Raw genomic sequence first — 18,080 nt, forward strand, 5'->3', positions numbered from 1 at the left:
CAGCATTTTGTCATTGGTGACTCCCTATACTATGGACCCCCCTTACGCCAACAATTCTATACAACGTGGAAATGCCAGACTTTTGCCATTGGTGGCATCCTTTTACAAAGTGTGACTAATATGTCAAAAGTTACTGTTAGTATGTCAAAGGCAGAATTTTATCATAACCGCACCCACCCGTACATCACGGTAGTTGTCCTTATGCCACAAATTGGAGATAATGAGCCATCGCCAGCATTTTGAGTCAGGTGTTCTCCTGCAAAGAATTTCCTCCAGAATGCCAGAGGCAGTTTTTTTCACACTTACCCCAGTGCAAGGATTTTTCTCCTGTATGCCAGTGACATCATGTTGCCTTGCGGGTGAGTAGTGCGCTATACAAGTATCAATTTACATGGATGTCCCATATTAGCACTGATATGCCATGCCCCATATCTTGTCATAGTAGGATGTTATACCAAGACCTACTTTCAGGATGCCAGGGCCAAGTGCCCTCTCACAAGCATAATACCACATCCATTCTCAGTAATTTGCATTTGATAATGTATTCATCCTCACTCACTCTATTTCACTCATTCAACGTCACTCACTCACTCTTACTCTCACTCACTCATACTGTTTCTTAATTCGTATTCACCTGCTCTCTCTTTTTCTCACTCACTCATTCTCTCTGTCTCACTTATTCTCACACACTCAGACTCACTCACTCTTGCTCATTCATTCGCAGTCACTCACTCCCACTTGTATTCACTCTCACTCATACTGTCTCACTCACACTTATTTGCACTTATTCTTACTCTCACTCACTCCAACTTATTTTCAGTCACTCTGACTCACTTATTCTCATTCATAGCTGCTTAATTATTGTCATTGTTACACCCATTGTCACTCATTCTAACTAAATTACAATCATTCTCATTCAATCAATCAATCAATCAATCAATCAGAGGTTTAAAAAGCACACTACGCACCCGTGAGGGTCTCAAGGTGCTGAGGAGGGACAGCTCCAGGTCAGTTGAAAAGCCAGGTCTTCAGGTCCCTCCTGAAAGTGTGCAGGGTTGGGGAGCATCTGATGTTCACAGGGAGCTTGTTCCAGCTCTCCTGTCAGTTCTGTTCTTGCGGATCTGGGAGGTCGGTGGAGCAGATGTTCCTCTTGGGTACGTGGAATGATAGTCTCTGGTTAAGGTATTTGGGTCCAAGCTGGGATTTGTAGGCGTGGGTTAGGAGCCTGAAAGTGACCCTCTTCTGAACCGGGAGCCAGTGAAGATCTCGGAGGTGTTGAGTCATGTGTTCGTGGCGTGTGGTCCAGAGGACGAGTTTGGCGGTAGCGTTCTGGATGGTCTGGAGTCTGTGAAGGAGAGGTCTGTTGATTCCAGCGTATAGGGTGTTGCCGTAGTCCAGTCTGCTGAGTTATGAGCGCGTGGGTGATGGTCTTTCTGCCGTCGAGGGGGATCCATTTGGAGGTCTTACAGAGGATGCGTAGGCAGTTGAAGCTAGTGGAAGAGACGGCGTTGACCTGGCGGTTCATGGAGAGGGAAGAGTCGAGGATGATGCAGAGGCTGCATGTGTGGTCCGTAGGAGTGGGTGGGTTTCAGAGGGCACCAGGAGTTGTCCCAGGCTGAGTTGCAGGGTCAGAGGATGAGGACCTCGGTCTTCTCAGATTTAAGCTTGAGGCAGCTGTCCTTCATCCAGGTTGCCACATTCTTCATTCCCTCCTGGAAGCAGAGTCTGGTGTTGTAGGGATTCTTTGTGAGTGAGAGGATGAGCTGGGTGTCGTTTGTGTAGGAAACGATGCTGAGCCCATGCAGTCTGACGATGGTGGCGAGGGGTGCCATGTAGATTTTGAAGAGCATGAGGCTGAGTGATGAGCCCAGGGGCACTCCGCAGTTGACTACTGTGGGTTTGGAGAGGAAGGGAGGGAGTTTGATCGTCTGGGTTCTGCCAGAGAGAAAGGATCGGATCCAGTCGAGGGCCGTTCCTTGTATCCCAACGTCGTGAAGTCTGGCTGCGAGGATGCGATGAGTGAGTATGTCAAAGGCTGCGGAAAGGTCCAGAAGGATGAGGGCAGCGGTGTGTCCCTGGTCGCGTAGCATGTGGATGTCGTCTGTGGAGGTGAGGAGAGCAGTCTCAGTGCTTTGGTTACTGCGGAATCCGGACTGGGAGGGGTCTAGGATGGAGTTCTCTTCGATGAAGGTGTTCATTTGGGTGTTCACGAGTCTTTTGGTGACTTTAGCTGCGAACGGGAGGATAGAGATAGGCTGGTAGTTCTTCAGGTCCATTGGGTCGGCCGTGGGCTTCTTGAGGCGGGGTTTAACCTCTGCCCACTTCCAGTCATCAGGAAAGATGCCGTATGTGAGGGAAGTGTTGATGGTTTATCCTAGTTCGGGTGCGATGGTGGCTGCGGACCTGTGGAATATGTGAGGTGGGCAGGGGTCCATGTGGGCACCTAAGTGGGACTTATGCATGGCCTCGGAGATGAGTTTGACGGTCATGGGCTCCCAGGTTGACATCGTTGGCTGATCGGCCGCAATGGGGGGGAGCGCGCTGTCCCTCGTTGGTTTGCTGAAGTTGTTGTAGAGGTCCTTGATCTTACAGTAGAAGTATGTGCTGAGTTTGTCGCAGACTTGCTGGGAGGGTATGATGTCCGTGGCTTCCCTGGGTGGCTTTGTGAGCTGTTGAATGACGCTGAACAGTTCCTTGGCATTGGTCGAGTTGGCCTGGATTTTGTCCTTTATGAAGGTTCGTTGGGTGTCTCGTATGCACTGGTGGTATTCCTTTAGGGCGTTCCAGTGCTTGTTTTGTGCTTGTGTTGTTTTCTGGCTTCGCCAGGTTTTCTCCAGACGTCTGCACAAGCTTCTGGCTTCCTGTAGTTCCGTGGTGAAGCAAGAAGCTTTTGGCGGGCGTTGCTTGGTGGGGTGTTGGAGTGGTGCGAGTGTGTCAGCGCAATGGGTGATCCAGCGGTGAAGTTCTGTGGCTGCAGAGTTGGCGTCAGTCGTGGCGCTCAGGGGGTCTTGGATTAGAGTGGTGTTGAGGGGTTCCTCAGTTATATTGCTCCAGTTTCTTTGCGGGGGTCGTGGGGGTTTGGCTGCGGCGGAGGTGTTGAAGGTGAAATTGACGCAGTGGTGGTCCGTCCAGGGCGGCTGGGTTGTGTGGCTGAATCGGATGCTTGTTCCTCCCGCGAAGATAAGGTCCAGGGTGTGTCCAGCTCTGTGCATGGGTGTGACGACCAGCTGCTTCAGTCCGAGGTCGGCGAGGCTGTCAAGGAGAGTGGCGTAGTGCGGGTCGTTGCGGTTGTCGAGTTGGAAGTTGAGGTCCCCGAGGAGGTTGTAGTCTGGGGCAGCGATGATGTGGGGTGCAATGAGCTCGACGATGGTGGTTGCGGACTGGGTGCGAGGGCCCAGTGGTCTGTAGATGAGCGTGCGGCGTAGCATGGTCCTGGGGCTGGTCTGGATCCGGAAGTGGAGGTGTTCTGTGTTGGAGTGGGGGTCGCTTGTGCTGGAGGTGGATAGTTGGAGGGGTGTCTTGTGTGCGATGGCGAGTCCTCCTCCTGGGCGGGGGAGGCAGTCTTTTCTCTGGATCTTGTAGCCATCTGGGATGGCAGTGGCGATGTCAGGCCGGAGGTGGCGTTGGTCCAGGTTTCTGTGAAGAAGGCCACGTCAGGCGAGAGGGTGTCGATCAGGTCCCAGATCTCTACGGCGGGGTGGTGCAGGGAGTGCATGTTGAGGAGGACGCAGGTCAGGGAGTTGGTGGTGCGTGCGTAAGGCGGGTCTTCGATTCGCCAGCGGCGCGCCCGCTGCGTGACCGCGCAGCTGTCTGCATTATGGAGGGGAGGGACGCTCAGCTGGGAGGTGGGAAAACAGGCGAGAGGCGAGGGGAGGGGCCACGTAGCAGAGGCGGGAAGCGTGGGACGGGGACGGCAAGTGAGGGCAGAAAATAAGATGGCGTCACGATACACAGCAGGAGAAGCAGGAAAAGAACAGAATGAAAGGGCACAATATTTTAACAATGTTGAAACAGGAATAACAGCGCAATTAAATAACAAAAAAATCAGAGAGCAGTACGTTGGCAGCAGCAGACACAAACACACAATTTCAGGGCCCAGAGGCAGCAGCGGATCGCAGGAGCTGTCGGGGAGAGTGCAGACCTGTGACCGAGGTCAAGGTCTTACACTCCTTCTTACTCAAACTATGTCATCATTCTCATTCGCTCACGTTAATGCTCTTTTTTTACTAATAACTTTATTGGCATATAGGTATATCACATACACGAGGTATAAAATGAGGAGTCCTTTTATAACTTTCCCTCACCCCCCCTGCCCTGTTCAGTATATATAGATCCAAATTCCAGTACTTGTTCAAAGCTCTCAGAAGTGTCTGAGTAAGAGCAAAGGGAATGACAAAGAGTCATGCTTTTTTTCCAGAGGTAGGACTAACGCACACAATGATATTCAATAAGGTATGTATCTTACCTCAACCATGGTTTAGCTATATAGGAGGAAAGACTGTATACATCATCTTCTTTAACACCCATGCTAATGTATAACAATTTGAACCCCCCCATAACCTGCATTAGTGTTAGGCCAGCACAATAAAGAAAGGGAGCAGAGCATTTTAAATGAATCTTGGTTACCCTCATATTTTTAGCGATCAGACACTGTTAGTTGTTCCCCCATTGACAAAACCTGAGGGAGATGTGTTAACTTCACGCTAACACTCTTACTCAGTTGAATCCACCTTTTCTCTCACTTTCCCTCACTCGCTCACTCATACTCCCTTAATACCCCTCATTTTCAGTCATCCTCACTTTCATTCTCCCACATTTGGACTCTTCTTTATCTTGCACTCACTCTAATTCACTTTCTCACACACGCACACACACACACATGTTCACCCATACCAACAGGCCCACACAGATATGGACACACTTTCCCAAAAATGCTATCACCCATGAACACACAAACAGCATATATATAAAAGTGTTTTATTTTACTTACTTCAGATGCCAATGAAGGTTCTGTTCCAGCTCCTGTTTCATTTGTTTTATTAAACTAACATTGAATGTCAGACTATCATTCATTAATACAGTAATTAGAAATTAACAGAAAACAAAGAGTCCTGATGCCCATAACAGGTCACGGTTCACCTGTGTTCTTGGCATTGATTTTTCTAATTCTGAGACAAGGAGTCTCAAAAGCAGTGCCAGGGTTTGCAAGCAGTAAGCCACTGCTCACAGCTGGGATTTGGCTTGATTTGATATAATGCTTTAAAACAGTGAGTTGGCAAGTATAAGGACATATTTGTAGATGTCCACAGAGATGCATGTTCTGCTGAAACCTGTTTCCAGCATATAGGTATGAGAAAATGATACTTCTATAATTTTTGCTTGGTTTAGCTACTGTTAAGATTCTGCTGCTTTTGCATTACAGATCTGTATCGATTTGGCAGATGTATTGTATTACTACTTTCACACCTACCAATTTCCTTGATCTTCAGGTACCTGTCTCCATTTGCAGTGAGCCTTGCCGTCCTGGTTATAGAAAAGCAGAAATTGAAGGGAAGCCTAGATGTTGCTTTGAATGTATCTTATGTTCAGATGGGAGTATTACCAACCAAACAGGTGGGTCACATTAAGATATATTTAAAGAATTATAAACCCTGTGAAAAACTACATGCAGGGAGGTCAACATCCTTATTTTTGATCTATCTTTAAGGTCAGCATTAGCTTTCTCAAATATTGCTTTTCAAAAAAATCATACATTATATGCATGCAGAGCTGTTGGTAAGAGGGCTATGTTCATTGCTCTGTTCAATTATCATTCAGAGTTTACTTCTGTCCACTAAACAATGCTAGGTTTTCCATCTATATTCATTTGTCCCATACACTTTGAGTGACTGCATAAATCCTGTGCGCATTGTTCACATTAGTGTAAATGTTGCTCTTTTCTCTTGAACCATAAATCTGGTTTAAAGCATGTTTTTTTAAATGTAATATTATTTTTTTTTTATATCAACTTTAAATAATGTTTGCCTCCGCTTTGGATACACACTTTGATGGTGATTTGTACTCAAATAGCAGTGTAACATTGGAGCTACCTGCAATTTGAGTGCCTAGATAGGTGGTAATGTATTCTTATTGCATTCACAAATAATAATATTAAAATACATGGCACAAATGAAAGGCTTATTGTTTCTTGTACATCACCCGTAACATGGCCACATCGGTGATTTATTTTTAAATAAATATTAAAAAGCTTATTGCAACGATATGGAGCCACTCTTAGAGGGCTGCATGTTTTTTTTTCATTTGGTGGCACATGCTTGCAATTAAAAGACTAACTATTGCACAAGATTGACAAGGCCAGACCTAACCTGTTAACCAGTGCTTGCTACTGTCTGTTAATGGCACATGGTGTCAGTGCAGGGCATTGAGATGTACAGTGGAAAATAAGTAATCTCAGTTCAGAGACTGACATTGGTTCATTGGTTTCAATCCTAGTAAAATAGCTCAATGGCTGTAGCATTTGTTCAGAGACCCATGCCCAACCACAGGTCACAGAATACAATAGGGACTCTTTCATTTTTCTCTTTTGCATTAAGGGTAATGATAATCCCTATTGCAGAGGACTAAGAGACAATTCTGCCTTCAGTGTGGAATTTGCATGACACATTCTTTATGTGACTGCACTTTGTTAAAACTGCTTAGTGGATATTGTGCCTCTTAAGGAGATCTATGGATACCTTGCAGATCAAAGACTCAAAACCCGCAGAGGTGATTAATCCTTTAAACATTCTGAACTTAAAAACAGAAGGAACATTGAGTTACGTGAATTTGAGAGCTAATATTTAAGGCATGGGATGACTACTCTTCATGTGGTGTCTGCAAATAAAAATTTTAAATATCACTCAACTGTTCTTCATCTGATTTGGCAGGATATTTTGGCGGATTATTGGACCTTCCCCAAGGATCTGAACTGCTCACCCTGTAGATGTGATGATGAGATGTGACTCTCATCTCAAATAGATGATTGTGCGCATAATTAAAACAGTTGACATAATGAAATGTTCCTCCACCAGTAGCCCAACAAATCATTTGTAGTGAGGATTAAGAATGTAAGATCTATGGAAACAAAGATTTTCTGTTTGAAATAGGAGATCAACAACTAGGTCTTTGTATGTGAAAAGATATTGAAATCGCCACTTGTAAAACTTGCACCTTTAATTATTCAAACAATAAACCCTTTCTTAGATATAAATTCAGACTCTAAGTTATTTTACACTGTTTGGCACATAATATGACTATTTGTTACATGGAACCCAGGCATTTCCAGGGATCAGCTGACAAGGAGGTCCGGGTTCAAACAGAAGAAGCACCCATAATTCATGAAAAAGCATGCTTTTATTTTATTTTATTTTATTTGAAATGTATAAAGCGCCCGATTGACCCAGGGTGGCTTGGTGCTAGCATAATCATGAGTCCACTAAAAATGAAAGAAAGAAACACAAAGGATTATAGGAGAACTGAGAACAGCCAGATTTTCAACTGCTTATGGAAATGAAGAAAACTATCCTGAATGTCAAGATGCAGGGGCAGTCTATTTCAGAGATTACGGCAGGAGTAATCAAAACCCTGACAGCCCCAAGCAGTTCTCTTGATTCTAGGCGTGCTCACTAAGCTTTTTTTTTCTAACTTTATTTACCATTTTTGACATGAAAAGAAAACAAAAACTATCATCTGGTACACTTCCTGCATTAGACAGTGAGTGTAGAAAATAGTACCACATGCGGTGCGATCCACTTGACCTCATGACATTGCTTTAACATAGATTTATGTGTCATCGTAGAAAATTTCCAACATCATATCAAACCGTGCAGTATGTGGGATTGTCTACCACATGTACTGGTGATAACTAAGATATGGTAAATCATTAAGTAAACAACATAGAATCCCCTCCCCCCTACCCATCCCTGCAAATCCCATCGCAAAGACATTTCCCCTGTAATGATAAAAAACCTGCAACATCACCCATCCCATATAATGAGGAATATTGTTCAAACGTATGCATTGCCAACTGCGAACCCCTAAATAGGTGGAATGCACTGGGGGGAGGTAACACCTCGTTGATTTGCTTGCCTCTGGAAGTCATCAACAATTTACTAGAACAATTGTGCTATGGCCCAATGCCTATTCCAATAAGTGTAGAAAATAAGAATATCATTCAAATCCTACCAAATAACCCTCAGAGATGCCAATCAATCTGACGTGGATAGTTCAACGCTGGCTGCCAAGCCACTTTGCGGTGGAGACATGCCAGCAGTTGGCCCACTCTGGAGCCCCCAACTCTTTTGGAGTCTCTGCAGAATTCCTGAACAGCTGTTGGTGTGTCAAATACCTGAGTCTTCCCAGCAACGTCGACTCTCAAGCAGGCCGGGTACAGCATGCCTTCACACCCATAAATTTCCTCCGTGCCTCCTTAACCATTGCTATAAAATCAGGAAAGAACGAACTAGGAGCACCCTGAAAGGACAAAAACCTCGTCTCTCATGCCAGTCTCAAAGCAGTGTCGCAGTTGCGGAAGTTCAATAGGCGAGCCATAATTGGTTGGGATGGGGCGCCCGGGCCGGGTGAGGATCATGTGAACGATATGCCCACTCAACCCAAAAAGTTGGTGTGAATGCCTCTTTACCAAACAGATCTGTGAGGAAGGTCTCCACGAACAGATCCATCCTGCCAGTATTTGTGGACTCCGCAGCTCCTAGAATGCGTAGATTGTTACGTCTGTATCTCGCTTCTAAGTCCTCATTTTTAATTGCAGTTTTCTGCAATCGGTCCAATTGTTTTACTGACTGCACTGCCCCATCCTCAAGCTCGGAGACCCTGCCCTCTGCGGTATCCAAAAGCCTTTCATGAGCATCTAAGCTTGCGCCCATAGTGTCAAGACTTTTTTCTAAGGAGTCAAAACGTCCGTTAAAGGATCTAAAGCCTGCATGCAATTCATCCATAATGGCCTCAGATCCGTGGGGGGGGGGGGGACGGCAACAATATCCTTTTTGATGCCTCCCTCAGCCATGTTTGAAGTTGAAAACGACTCTTGGCCAGTGTCCTTAGGAAATTGGAGAACCCTCTGCTTAGGGTCTTTCCGCACCATGTCACGTGTACAGGCACACCCATATTGCCACCACCTTGGGACTCCCAGCCGCCAATAGTGTCCCTGAGTACAGACCCAATGGGAGAATCAGTAGTCTCAAAAAAGCTGGGGAAGATTAACGCCGAATATAGTGATGGGCAGTCAATCATTAGGTGGTTACAGGGACACCGAGTTCCTCACTCTTAACACCAAAGGCCTGTTGTTCCAGCCAATTTACATCGCCCGGTCTTGCTTTCACTGTGACGGCCTTGCCCCAGAACCTTCAGCAGATCAAATACTTTGTAGCGAGGTGGAAGCCTTTAAATCATGGCATCTGCTTTGTTGCACTTTGGATTTTGCCCCACATGTGCTCTGATACCCCTGCACCCACACGCCACCTAGCCAGGAGGCCAGCCCCCAGGCTCACCCTCAGACCCTGACACCACGGGGCCTCCGGGGTTGAAGTGGACCCCGCATTGAGGCTAAAACAGGATACAAATGGTGTGGCGGGCTCAGAGTCTACTTACCGGGCAATTTTGCAGGCCATCCGCCATCAGGATTTTCCGCTACAGCGCGGCCTCCACACTGAAAATATTCTAGCTCAGGGGCAGTCCGCACAGAAACAGATGGTGCCATGGGCGGCAAACGATATGCGCGTCGGGCTCCGATTACCAGTCTCGGCGCTCACGTCTGATCTCGGCTTCCGGAGCAATGCAGGAACACAAAGGATGAGGCTGCTGTACCGCACCTAGGCCTCCAAGGCCACCAACGTTACTGACCGGATCTCGGACTCCCGGTAGACTCTCGGCATCGGAGAAGAATCTGTTTGCTCCTCGGGTTATTCTCTTGCCAGCAGCATCAGTATGTGGGCAGGATGATGATTTTTTCAGGCCAGGCGAGCCAGGATGTCGGGCGATCCGGCAGAGCTACAGAGCTACATGGTAATCTTGGTCGGTAGCCTGGCCACGCCCCCAGTGTTCACTAAGCTTGATGAGGCTGATCGTTGTAATCTTTTAGGGGAGTACCATGTACATTTTCTGTTTTTTAGGAGTTCAACTTTAAGCAATTCCTACCCATCCAACTAACAATGTAGCTATCAAACCAAACAGCAACGTTCTCCATTTTGCAAGAGATTGGCACAACAATCTGGGTTTTATCAGCGTATGGTGCTGTGGCAAAACCAAAAGAATACATTAATTTAGCCAAAGTGAGCTCTAAGCTGTTAAACAGCATAGGGCTGAGGGATGACCCCTGATGAACCCTCCAAGGCAGGTTAAAACATTCAGAATTAACCCCCCAAAGGCCACCTTTTGTTCTCGACCTCCTAAGAATGATGAGAGAAGATCAAAGGCTGAACCAGTAATCCCAATATCAGCCAACCGCTCCAAAAGAACTACATGGTTAATCATATCAAAGTCCACAAAAAGGTCCAAAAGGATCACCCTCTCAACATTGTCCATGATAGATTCAATCTTTTCTGAGACTGCAACCAAAGCAGCCAAACTGGGCCTCATTCAAAATTATATTTTTCTCTAAAAGTCCTGGCAAGATTCTATTTAGATGTTTCTCAAAAACATATTGCAGGGAAGGGTAACCACGATATATGTCTGTAGTTATTCTCAAACATAGGGTCCAAGACCGGCTTTTTCAAAAGTGGTAGGACCGAGGCCTCATTCCATTTGACAGGAAAACAGCCCTCCATAATAATAGTATAAAGCACAGAAAGGAAGGTCAGGGCACTCAAGGCCTGAACCAGTAAGTATGTGTTTTTAAAAGTATGGGCGAATATGGTAGTGCAAGAGCTAGGAACTGGACCCCCCTAGTTCCCACAATTTTGGGTGACCAAAAACACAAGATACAGAAAGGCTCAGCACATACCCCAAAGTAAAGATTAATATCAGTTAATGTACAACAGTATCAAAGTTAATAATGATTGAACATGATATAATCTTCCAAAGAAATTATTACAGACTCCTAATTCTTATGCAAATAGTATTCTTCTTTTATTCTTTTTTGATGATGCGTCATTGGATTTCATTAAAAACATAATACACATTCATAGCTGATGCAGCACGTTTCGTCCCCAGGGGACTTCTTCAAGGTTTTTTGTGTTTTTATTTATTCCATGATCGTAATGATCAGAGTTCGAGTTCTGATTTATTGTATCTCAATTATCGTATCTCTTCAGACTCGGACACCGGACCGAACGTCTTTTCTCTCTTTGCTAAAATTTGGGGCAACAATACCCTTTGGAAGAGCATACAAATTTTAAAAAATCCACAGAAAAAATAAAGTGGTGCTCTTTATCATACGAATTGAACAGAAAACAAGGACATATTTTTTATGGATACATCAGAACTCGAACTCTGATTATTTCATGTTCGATCATTATTAACTTTGATACTGTTGTACATTAACTGATATTAATCTTGACTTTGGTGTATGTGCTGAGCCTTTCTGTATCTCCTTAATAATAGTATTGAATAGAGGTGTTAGAACTGGGCAATGTTATGATCCACCTCATGCATCACCCTGGATGGACAGGGATCTGACAGGCTCCTGACTTAGTTTGCCTAAGTATCAGGACAACTTGGTCTACAGTTTTGTTAAAATTTGTATTTATGATTTTTCAAAAAGAAAACAGGAAAGAAAAAGAAATAAGACAGGAAAGAGCATTACAGCAGTAATTTTCGGAATGTACACATAGCAAAAGCCACAGAATATACCGCAATCAATGTAACATTAAGATGCAAGGTACGTGTCATTTTCATTGCACGATTAACAACCCACAAGTACAATGTCATACAAGATTTACTACATGTCCCAGAGACAATTTCCTGACCTTTGGCTGTGGCACAACCCGCCCCAGCCACGTAGCCCACATTTCCCATTGCCCCTTAAATCAGAAAAATACTCAGCCCATACCTGTTCTATCTAATTCTGCTTGGGCATCATCTTCTGCAGCTTTAACCAATAGATACTGTTGGTATGGTTCCCAAATATCTTTAGGATGACATTTAACAGGCATCAATGCATTATAATTTTCAGATTGCCAGGTCAGTGTGCCATTCTATTATAGTAGGCAAAGGGCCCGCATCCACCTCATTGCAGCTCTTCATTTAGCGAGCAGAAAACCAATGGAGGCCAGCTTACACACACTTTTTGGAATATTTTTATCAAACCCTAACAGAGCAACCAGTAGCAACTCTGGTATAACAAGATCCAGCATTTTGGCCAATACAGCTAATACCTCTCCCCAGATTGCGCAAATTCTTGGGCACTCCTAGGCCAGGTGTGTAAAGTTGGCATTCATTGCTTCCCATCTCTGACATCTATCATCCTCCCGCAACCCATATTTATAGAGCCTCGCTGGAGTGTAATAGGTTCTATGTAGATAATTAAAATTAAGCATTCTATGTGGACCATTGTGCAAAATTGACTTGATGTTACTGAAACAGTGAGACCTCTGTGCAATTTTAATTTCTATTCCTAGTTCTTCCTCCCATTCTAGTTGAAATTTCTGTTTTACCTGTATGCACTGCTTTTTAAACAGTATGTAAAGTATTGTTATGTCCTGCTGTGTAGAGATCAACTGTAACAAGTCAGAGACTTCATTTCCAGCGGTACATACATGTCTGGGCCTAATAAGGAACATAACTTTCCCGGACCTGTAATATTGAAACATTTCCAATGTAGTTACCCCTCCGGCCTGTGGAGCCACCTGTTTCCGTGTTCTAACTATTCCATCATGAAACAGGTCTCCCATTAGTGTTATTTCCGGTTTATGAAGGGATAGCATCATGGCCCGGTCATTAATTACTAAGTGAGAACCAATCACACCAATTTACGGGCAGCTTGGGAGAGTATATTGGGTTTAGCTGTTGCTTGTTCGCTGTCTTGAATAATTGAGATCCAGTACAATTAACTGGGTCAGTTATGAGTGGCTTATTTAGCGAGCAACCAGTTAAATATCTCTGCAGTGGTACAGGGGACACCATATTATGTTCTATACGATGATGCTGTAAGTTGGGAGGACAATGTATCCAACCAAATGCTTTCAATTTCTGTGTATTTTTCCATATCAGGGGCATTTAGTCCATCTTCTGAACATGGTTTTGTTAGATTTTACCATTTCACTATGGGTTACTTACCTGCCCAGACAAGGCAGATCAACAATGCATGCAGACTGTGAAAAAAGGACTTGGGCAAACTAATGGAGATGTTTGCAAAGAGAAATAAAAACCGAGGAAGCATCACCATCTTCGCTAGTGCTATACGTCCCACCAAGGACAACAGTAGTTCAATCCGTTTTGCGATTACCTCAGTTAATCTTTGTATCACACATCCATAGTTCTCAGACAACACGACTTCTGGGTCAGTATGTATTTTTATGCCCAAGTAGTCTGTAGTCCACTCCAAGGGGTATGTAGTCTGTATTGGCATTGTTGAATGTGCTGGTCAGGAGCTACTAATTTCAGAATGCCTCATAGGAGGCAGGATGGCAAGACTTTATTTAAGATGAAACTGAAAATGGACTCACCAACTGCGAAAGACTGGGAGTGTTGAAATGCTTCACTGTTGCAGAAATATTCCCTCAATACACAATATTTCTTCTTCTAAGTTCACTGAGAGCAGATAAATATTTTTGGTGAAATATGTATATGTGTATATGTTATTTTTAATTAAAAACCTAGAGGTGGTCTATGCCATGAATGTATTTTTGCCAGTCATCTACAAAATATAGGGGCATATTATCAAGGACCGGTGTTAAAATTATCGCAGTTTTATCGGCAGGAAACTGTTAACATGGGCTTCTATGGGAATTAACAAGGGCGTATTTTCAAGCCCATTATCGCCGTTTTATCGGCAGTTTCCTGCCGATAAAACAGCGATACTTTTAACACCTGTCCTTGATAATATGCCCCATAGTTCTTTTTTTCATTTATTGATTCTTTTGTGATATAAGGTTTCTATGTTTTTCTAGATTCTACCAATTGCATGAAGTGCCCTGATGATCACTGGACCAGTGACTTAAGAGACAAATGTATAGCAAAATCAATTGACTTTCTGTCCTTCGAGGAGCCTCTGGGTTCAATATTAGTGTTTATATCCATTTTCTTTTTCCTAAATTGTTCTTGTGTCTTTGGGGTCTTTTTTTGGTACCGGGACACCCCAGTGGTGAAAGCTAACAATCGCGGGATCAGTTACCTGCTGCTTGTATCTCTCATGCTTTGTTTCCTCTGTGCCTTGATTTTCATTGGCCGTCCCACGAAATGGACCTGCATGCTGCGACAAATCATCTTTGGAGGCATCTTCTCCCTGTGTATTTCTTGTGTGCTTGCTAAAACCATCACAGTTGTCTTTATCTTCAGAGCCACAAAGCCCAATAGCAATCTCAAGAAGTTCTTAGGTCCAAAAGTAGCCTACAACCTCGTTTTGTTCTGCACTTTAATTCAAGTGACCATTGGGGTTGCTTGGCTTGCAACATTCCCCTCATTCCCAGAATACAGCACTAGCCCTGCCATTAAAGAGATAATCCATGGATGCAACGAGGGTTCTAACAACTGGTTCTACAGCATGTTGGCCTTCATGGGACTCTTGGCCAGTGTGAGCTTCATTGTTTCCTTCCTCGCCAGGAACTTACCTGACAGCTTCAACGAGACCAAGTTCATCACGTTCAGCATGCTCGTGTTTGTCAGTGTCTGGTTAGCTTTTATTCCTGCGTATCTGAGCACAAAGGGAAAGTATCTGGTTGCTGTGGAAATATTTGCTATTTTGTCCTCAAGTGCTGGTCTCCTCTATTGTATATTTGCCCCCAAAGTATTTATAATATTTTGGAGGTCAGAGAGAAACTCACGGGAATATTTAACTTCACGAACAAAGGTAACTACGAAAATTAAGTAAAAAGTTTGCAATTGTACATGTGCACCTGTTTTTTTTCTATTTATGTGGAGTATTTAAAACACGTAGTGAATATGTAATATGTATGGTGTGATAGCACTACTGCACATCATTATTTTCAATTCATGGGAGCTATGTAGAATTGAACACTTCCATAGTTTGGCGTGTACTAAGTAATATTACATGTTGGACATTCCTGCTACATAATTACAGTAGATATATTGAAAAGAAAACTGCTGTTGTACTAACACTGATGATGGATGGTTTTGCAGAGAGACAAGGCTGATTTTCGGCTTCCTCGTTAGAATCTGTTACAACGAGTCAAGTGCATTAATTGCAAAGAAGCATCGGCAAACACATGACTGACTTAAAATACTTGCCTCTAAACGTTTTAACAATTGTTATACCTTCTATACAAAAAGAACCCAGTGACTAAAATGACTATATAGAAGCATCAATGGCCCCAAAGGTGAAAGACTGCAATACACAGTACAAGTAAAACCAATACAGAAGGTGGCCATCTCAGACCAAACAAGAGAGCTGCAAAAAGGTGTGAGAGTCTACAAATCGGATGTCAATGCTATGTCCCACTCAACACATTGATACTCAAGCGAGGGTAATTAAGACAGAATCATCGGCTTGGGCACATTTGAGCATGCTGTTAGCATTTAGAAGAACATTTGGATGGAACCAAATATCAACTCTTGTATTCATGTGTTTATTGATGTGGGCAGGGTGCTTTACATGTTCCATAGAATAGTACTTTCTTGAGAAATCACACATACTTAACAACAGTTGTGTAATAAAGATTCTCTTCCAGGGGATCCTCATCAATAGTCATAAGCATTAGAATATTCCCGCCCATGTGCGGGACCCCGGAAACACTATATTATATGTGCCCCACATATATATACTCATATATATATAAATACATATATATATATAACATGCAATAGCAGCCAATAAAAACAGAGCTGAAATATGCTGTGTAGAATTTCCACCATACATGCAATAATAATACTAAGCATTAGAAACATGAGAAACAACACAAAGTTTGTTTTAGAAACTGTTTTAATGCTCAGAAAGCAGTAGAAATTCTTATAACTCACTGGAAGCATAGAAAGCTCCCAGGCTGCATTGCAAACACACAGTCTAAAAAGACTGAAAAGCTAACCTGTAGCTACATTGCAATAAACTGACACCGTGCCTTTAAGGCACTCATGACCCCCAGTATCCCATCATGCCTCAGGGGTGACAGTTAGGTCAGTTGTTCTTTCCGGCTCCTTCAGAGAAGGACCCTGGTTACACAGCTCCACTAATTTTCCTGTTTTTTGACAGAAAAACTCTTCACTTTTGACAATTTTTTGTTCTTACTCGACATTTAACATCTAGTCAAGTAAGATACTGTCTTTTTCAGTCAATTTGGTGAGCATTTTCTCCTGAAAATGCCTTCACTCTTTGACAAATGCCCTTCTTGTGGCAACAAGAAGGCCAAGTCAGACAACCACGACGTCTGTATCCTGTGTCTGCCTGAGGAACATGATCCAGGCACCTGTCCTCATTGTGAACACCTGTCAGGAAGAACTTTAAAAGACAGGGAGAGGATTCGCATTTATGGCCTAGCTCATAGGTCATCAAGAGGAAGATCTCCGGTGAAGAAGGGCTCCAAGAAGACTCATTCAGCTTCCAGAAAGAAGTCTTCATACCCCTCACCCTCAGCGTCGGGCTCGGCGCTGAGTAAAGAACCACCGGTGGATCATTCATCGTCTAAACTACCGTCGATGGCGGGCTCGCCGTCGAAGAGAAGACCAGGTACGTCGACGACGCCGAAGGATCCAGTTCCATCGTCGAAATCTCCTCCGTCGGCGTCAACTGGGCGACGTCCGACGTCGAGGAAGGGGACTCCGCCGCCGTCAACCGGGCGACGGTCGGCGTCGAGACCCAGGACCCCTCCGCCGTCGTCAACCAGGCGACGACCGGCGTCGAGGGAGGTCACCCCTCCGCCGTCGTCATCCAGACGTCGACCGGCGTCGAGAAGTGTGACTCCTCCGCCGTCGTCGAAGAAGCGACGTTCGGTGTCAAGGACCAAGACCCCTCCGCCGTCGACAGGGAAGAGTCGATCGGCGTCGAGGATGCAGTCTCCGTCGGTGTCTCGTCAGCTCTCGGCGTCGAGGGTGTCCAATACCCCTCCACCGTCGTCGCGCAGACATTCGACGTCGAGGCAGAATTCTCCGTCGACGGCTGATCATCACCGTTCGACGTCGAGTGAAAGACCTCCGTCGACGATTAGACATCGTCAGTCGACGTCGAGGCAGGGTGCTTCGTCGACGACGTCAAGACTTCCGTCGACGACTGGGCATCGTCGTTCGACGTCGAGGGAGAGGTCTCCGTCGAAGGCCGGTACTCACCGTTCGACGTCGAGACGTGGAACTCCGTCGGCGGCTGCTCATCGCCGCTCGACGTCGAGAGACCATACATCCTCACATAGACATTCTAAAACAAGATTGTTTGATCCGCCGACTCCCCGAAAGCACTCGACCACGAGGGAAGAACGCTCGGCGTCGAGAGGTTCAGATGTGGTGATGGTTACGGAGTCAGCTTCCCGTCATTCCACCTCAAGGTCCTCTGGCTCCTCAACTGCGTCTTCGAAGTCCAGAAGTCCAGTACGCAAGTCACCTGAGCGTCGGACGGACCCTTGGGCGGATAAGGTCAGACTTTCACCTAGATGGTATAAGTCTTTGGATCATTGGAGAGATTCTGGGGCTGCAAAACGTATGCAGGACTACGCCAGCTCGCAGCACAGGTCTCCTCTTCAGGATCTAGTGGAGGAGATGGACAAGCATAGCCCTCCCAGGCGCAAATCTCCGGTGAGAACACCAACTAGATCTCCCAGAAGGACCCGATCTCCCAGAAAAGACCCAGAGGAGCGGGTCAGGTCTCGCTCTCCTAGACGTGAGGTGCGTTCGAAACGATCCAAGGAGAGGAGGCACAGTGTCCACCGTAGACGTCGACGAACTCCGTCTACTTCCTCGACCTCTTCTACCAGGTCTTCCAAGAG

General features: G+C 45.0%; 1 protein-coding gene across 1 annotated transcript in view; it reads left to right on the top strand.

The window, feature by feature from the left end:
• LOC144769168 (extracellular calcium-sensing receptor-like) overlaps positions 1 to 15,025 on the top strand; it is a 313,553-nt gene extending 298,528 nt beyond the window's left edge. The window contains exons 7-8 of the mRNA XM_078653182.1: positions 5,490 to 5,613; positions 14,106 to 15,025. Of these exons, the coding sequence (XP_078509308.1) occupies positions 5,490 to 5,613; positions 14,106 to 15,025 (1,044 nt within the window). The remainder of the gene's footprint in view (positions 1 to 5,489; positions 5,614 to 14,105) is intronic.
• The last annotated feature ends 3,055 nt before the right edge of the window (positions 15,026 to 18,080 follow it).

This window comes from Lissotriton helveticus, chromosome 7, assembly GCF_964261635.1.
Source record: "Lissotriton helveticus chromosome 7, aLisHel1.1, whole genome shotgun sequence".
Classification (NCBI taxonomy): Eukaryota; Metazoa; Chordata; class Amphibia; order Caudata; family Salamandridae; genus Lissotriton; species Lissotriton helveticus.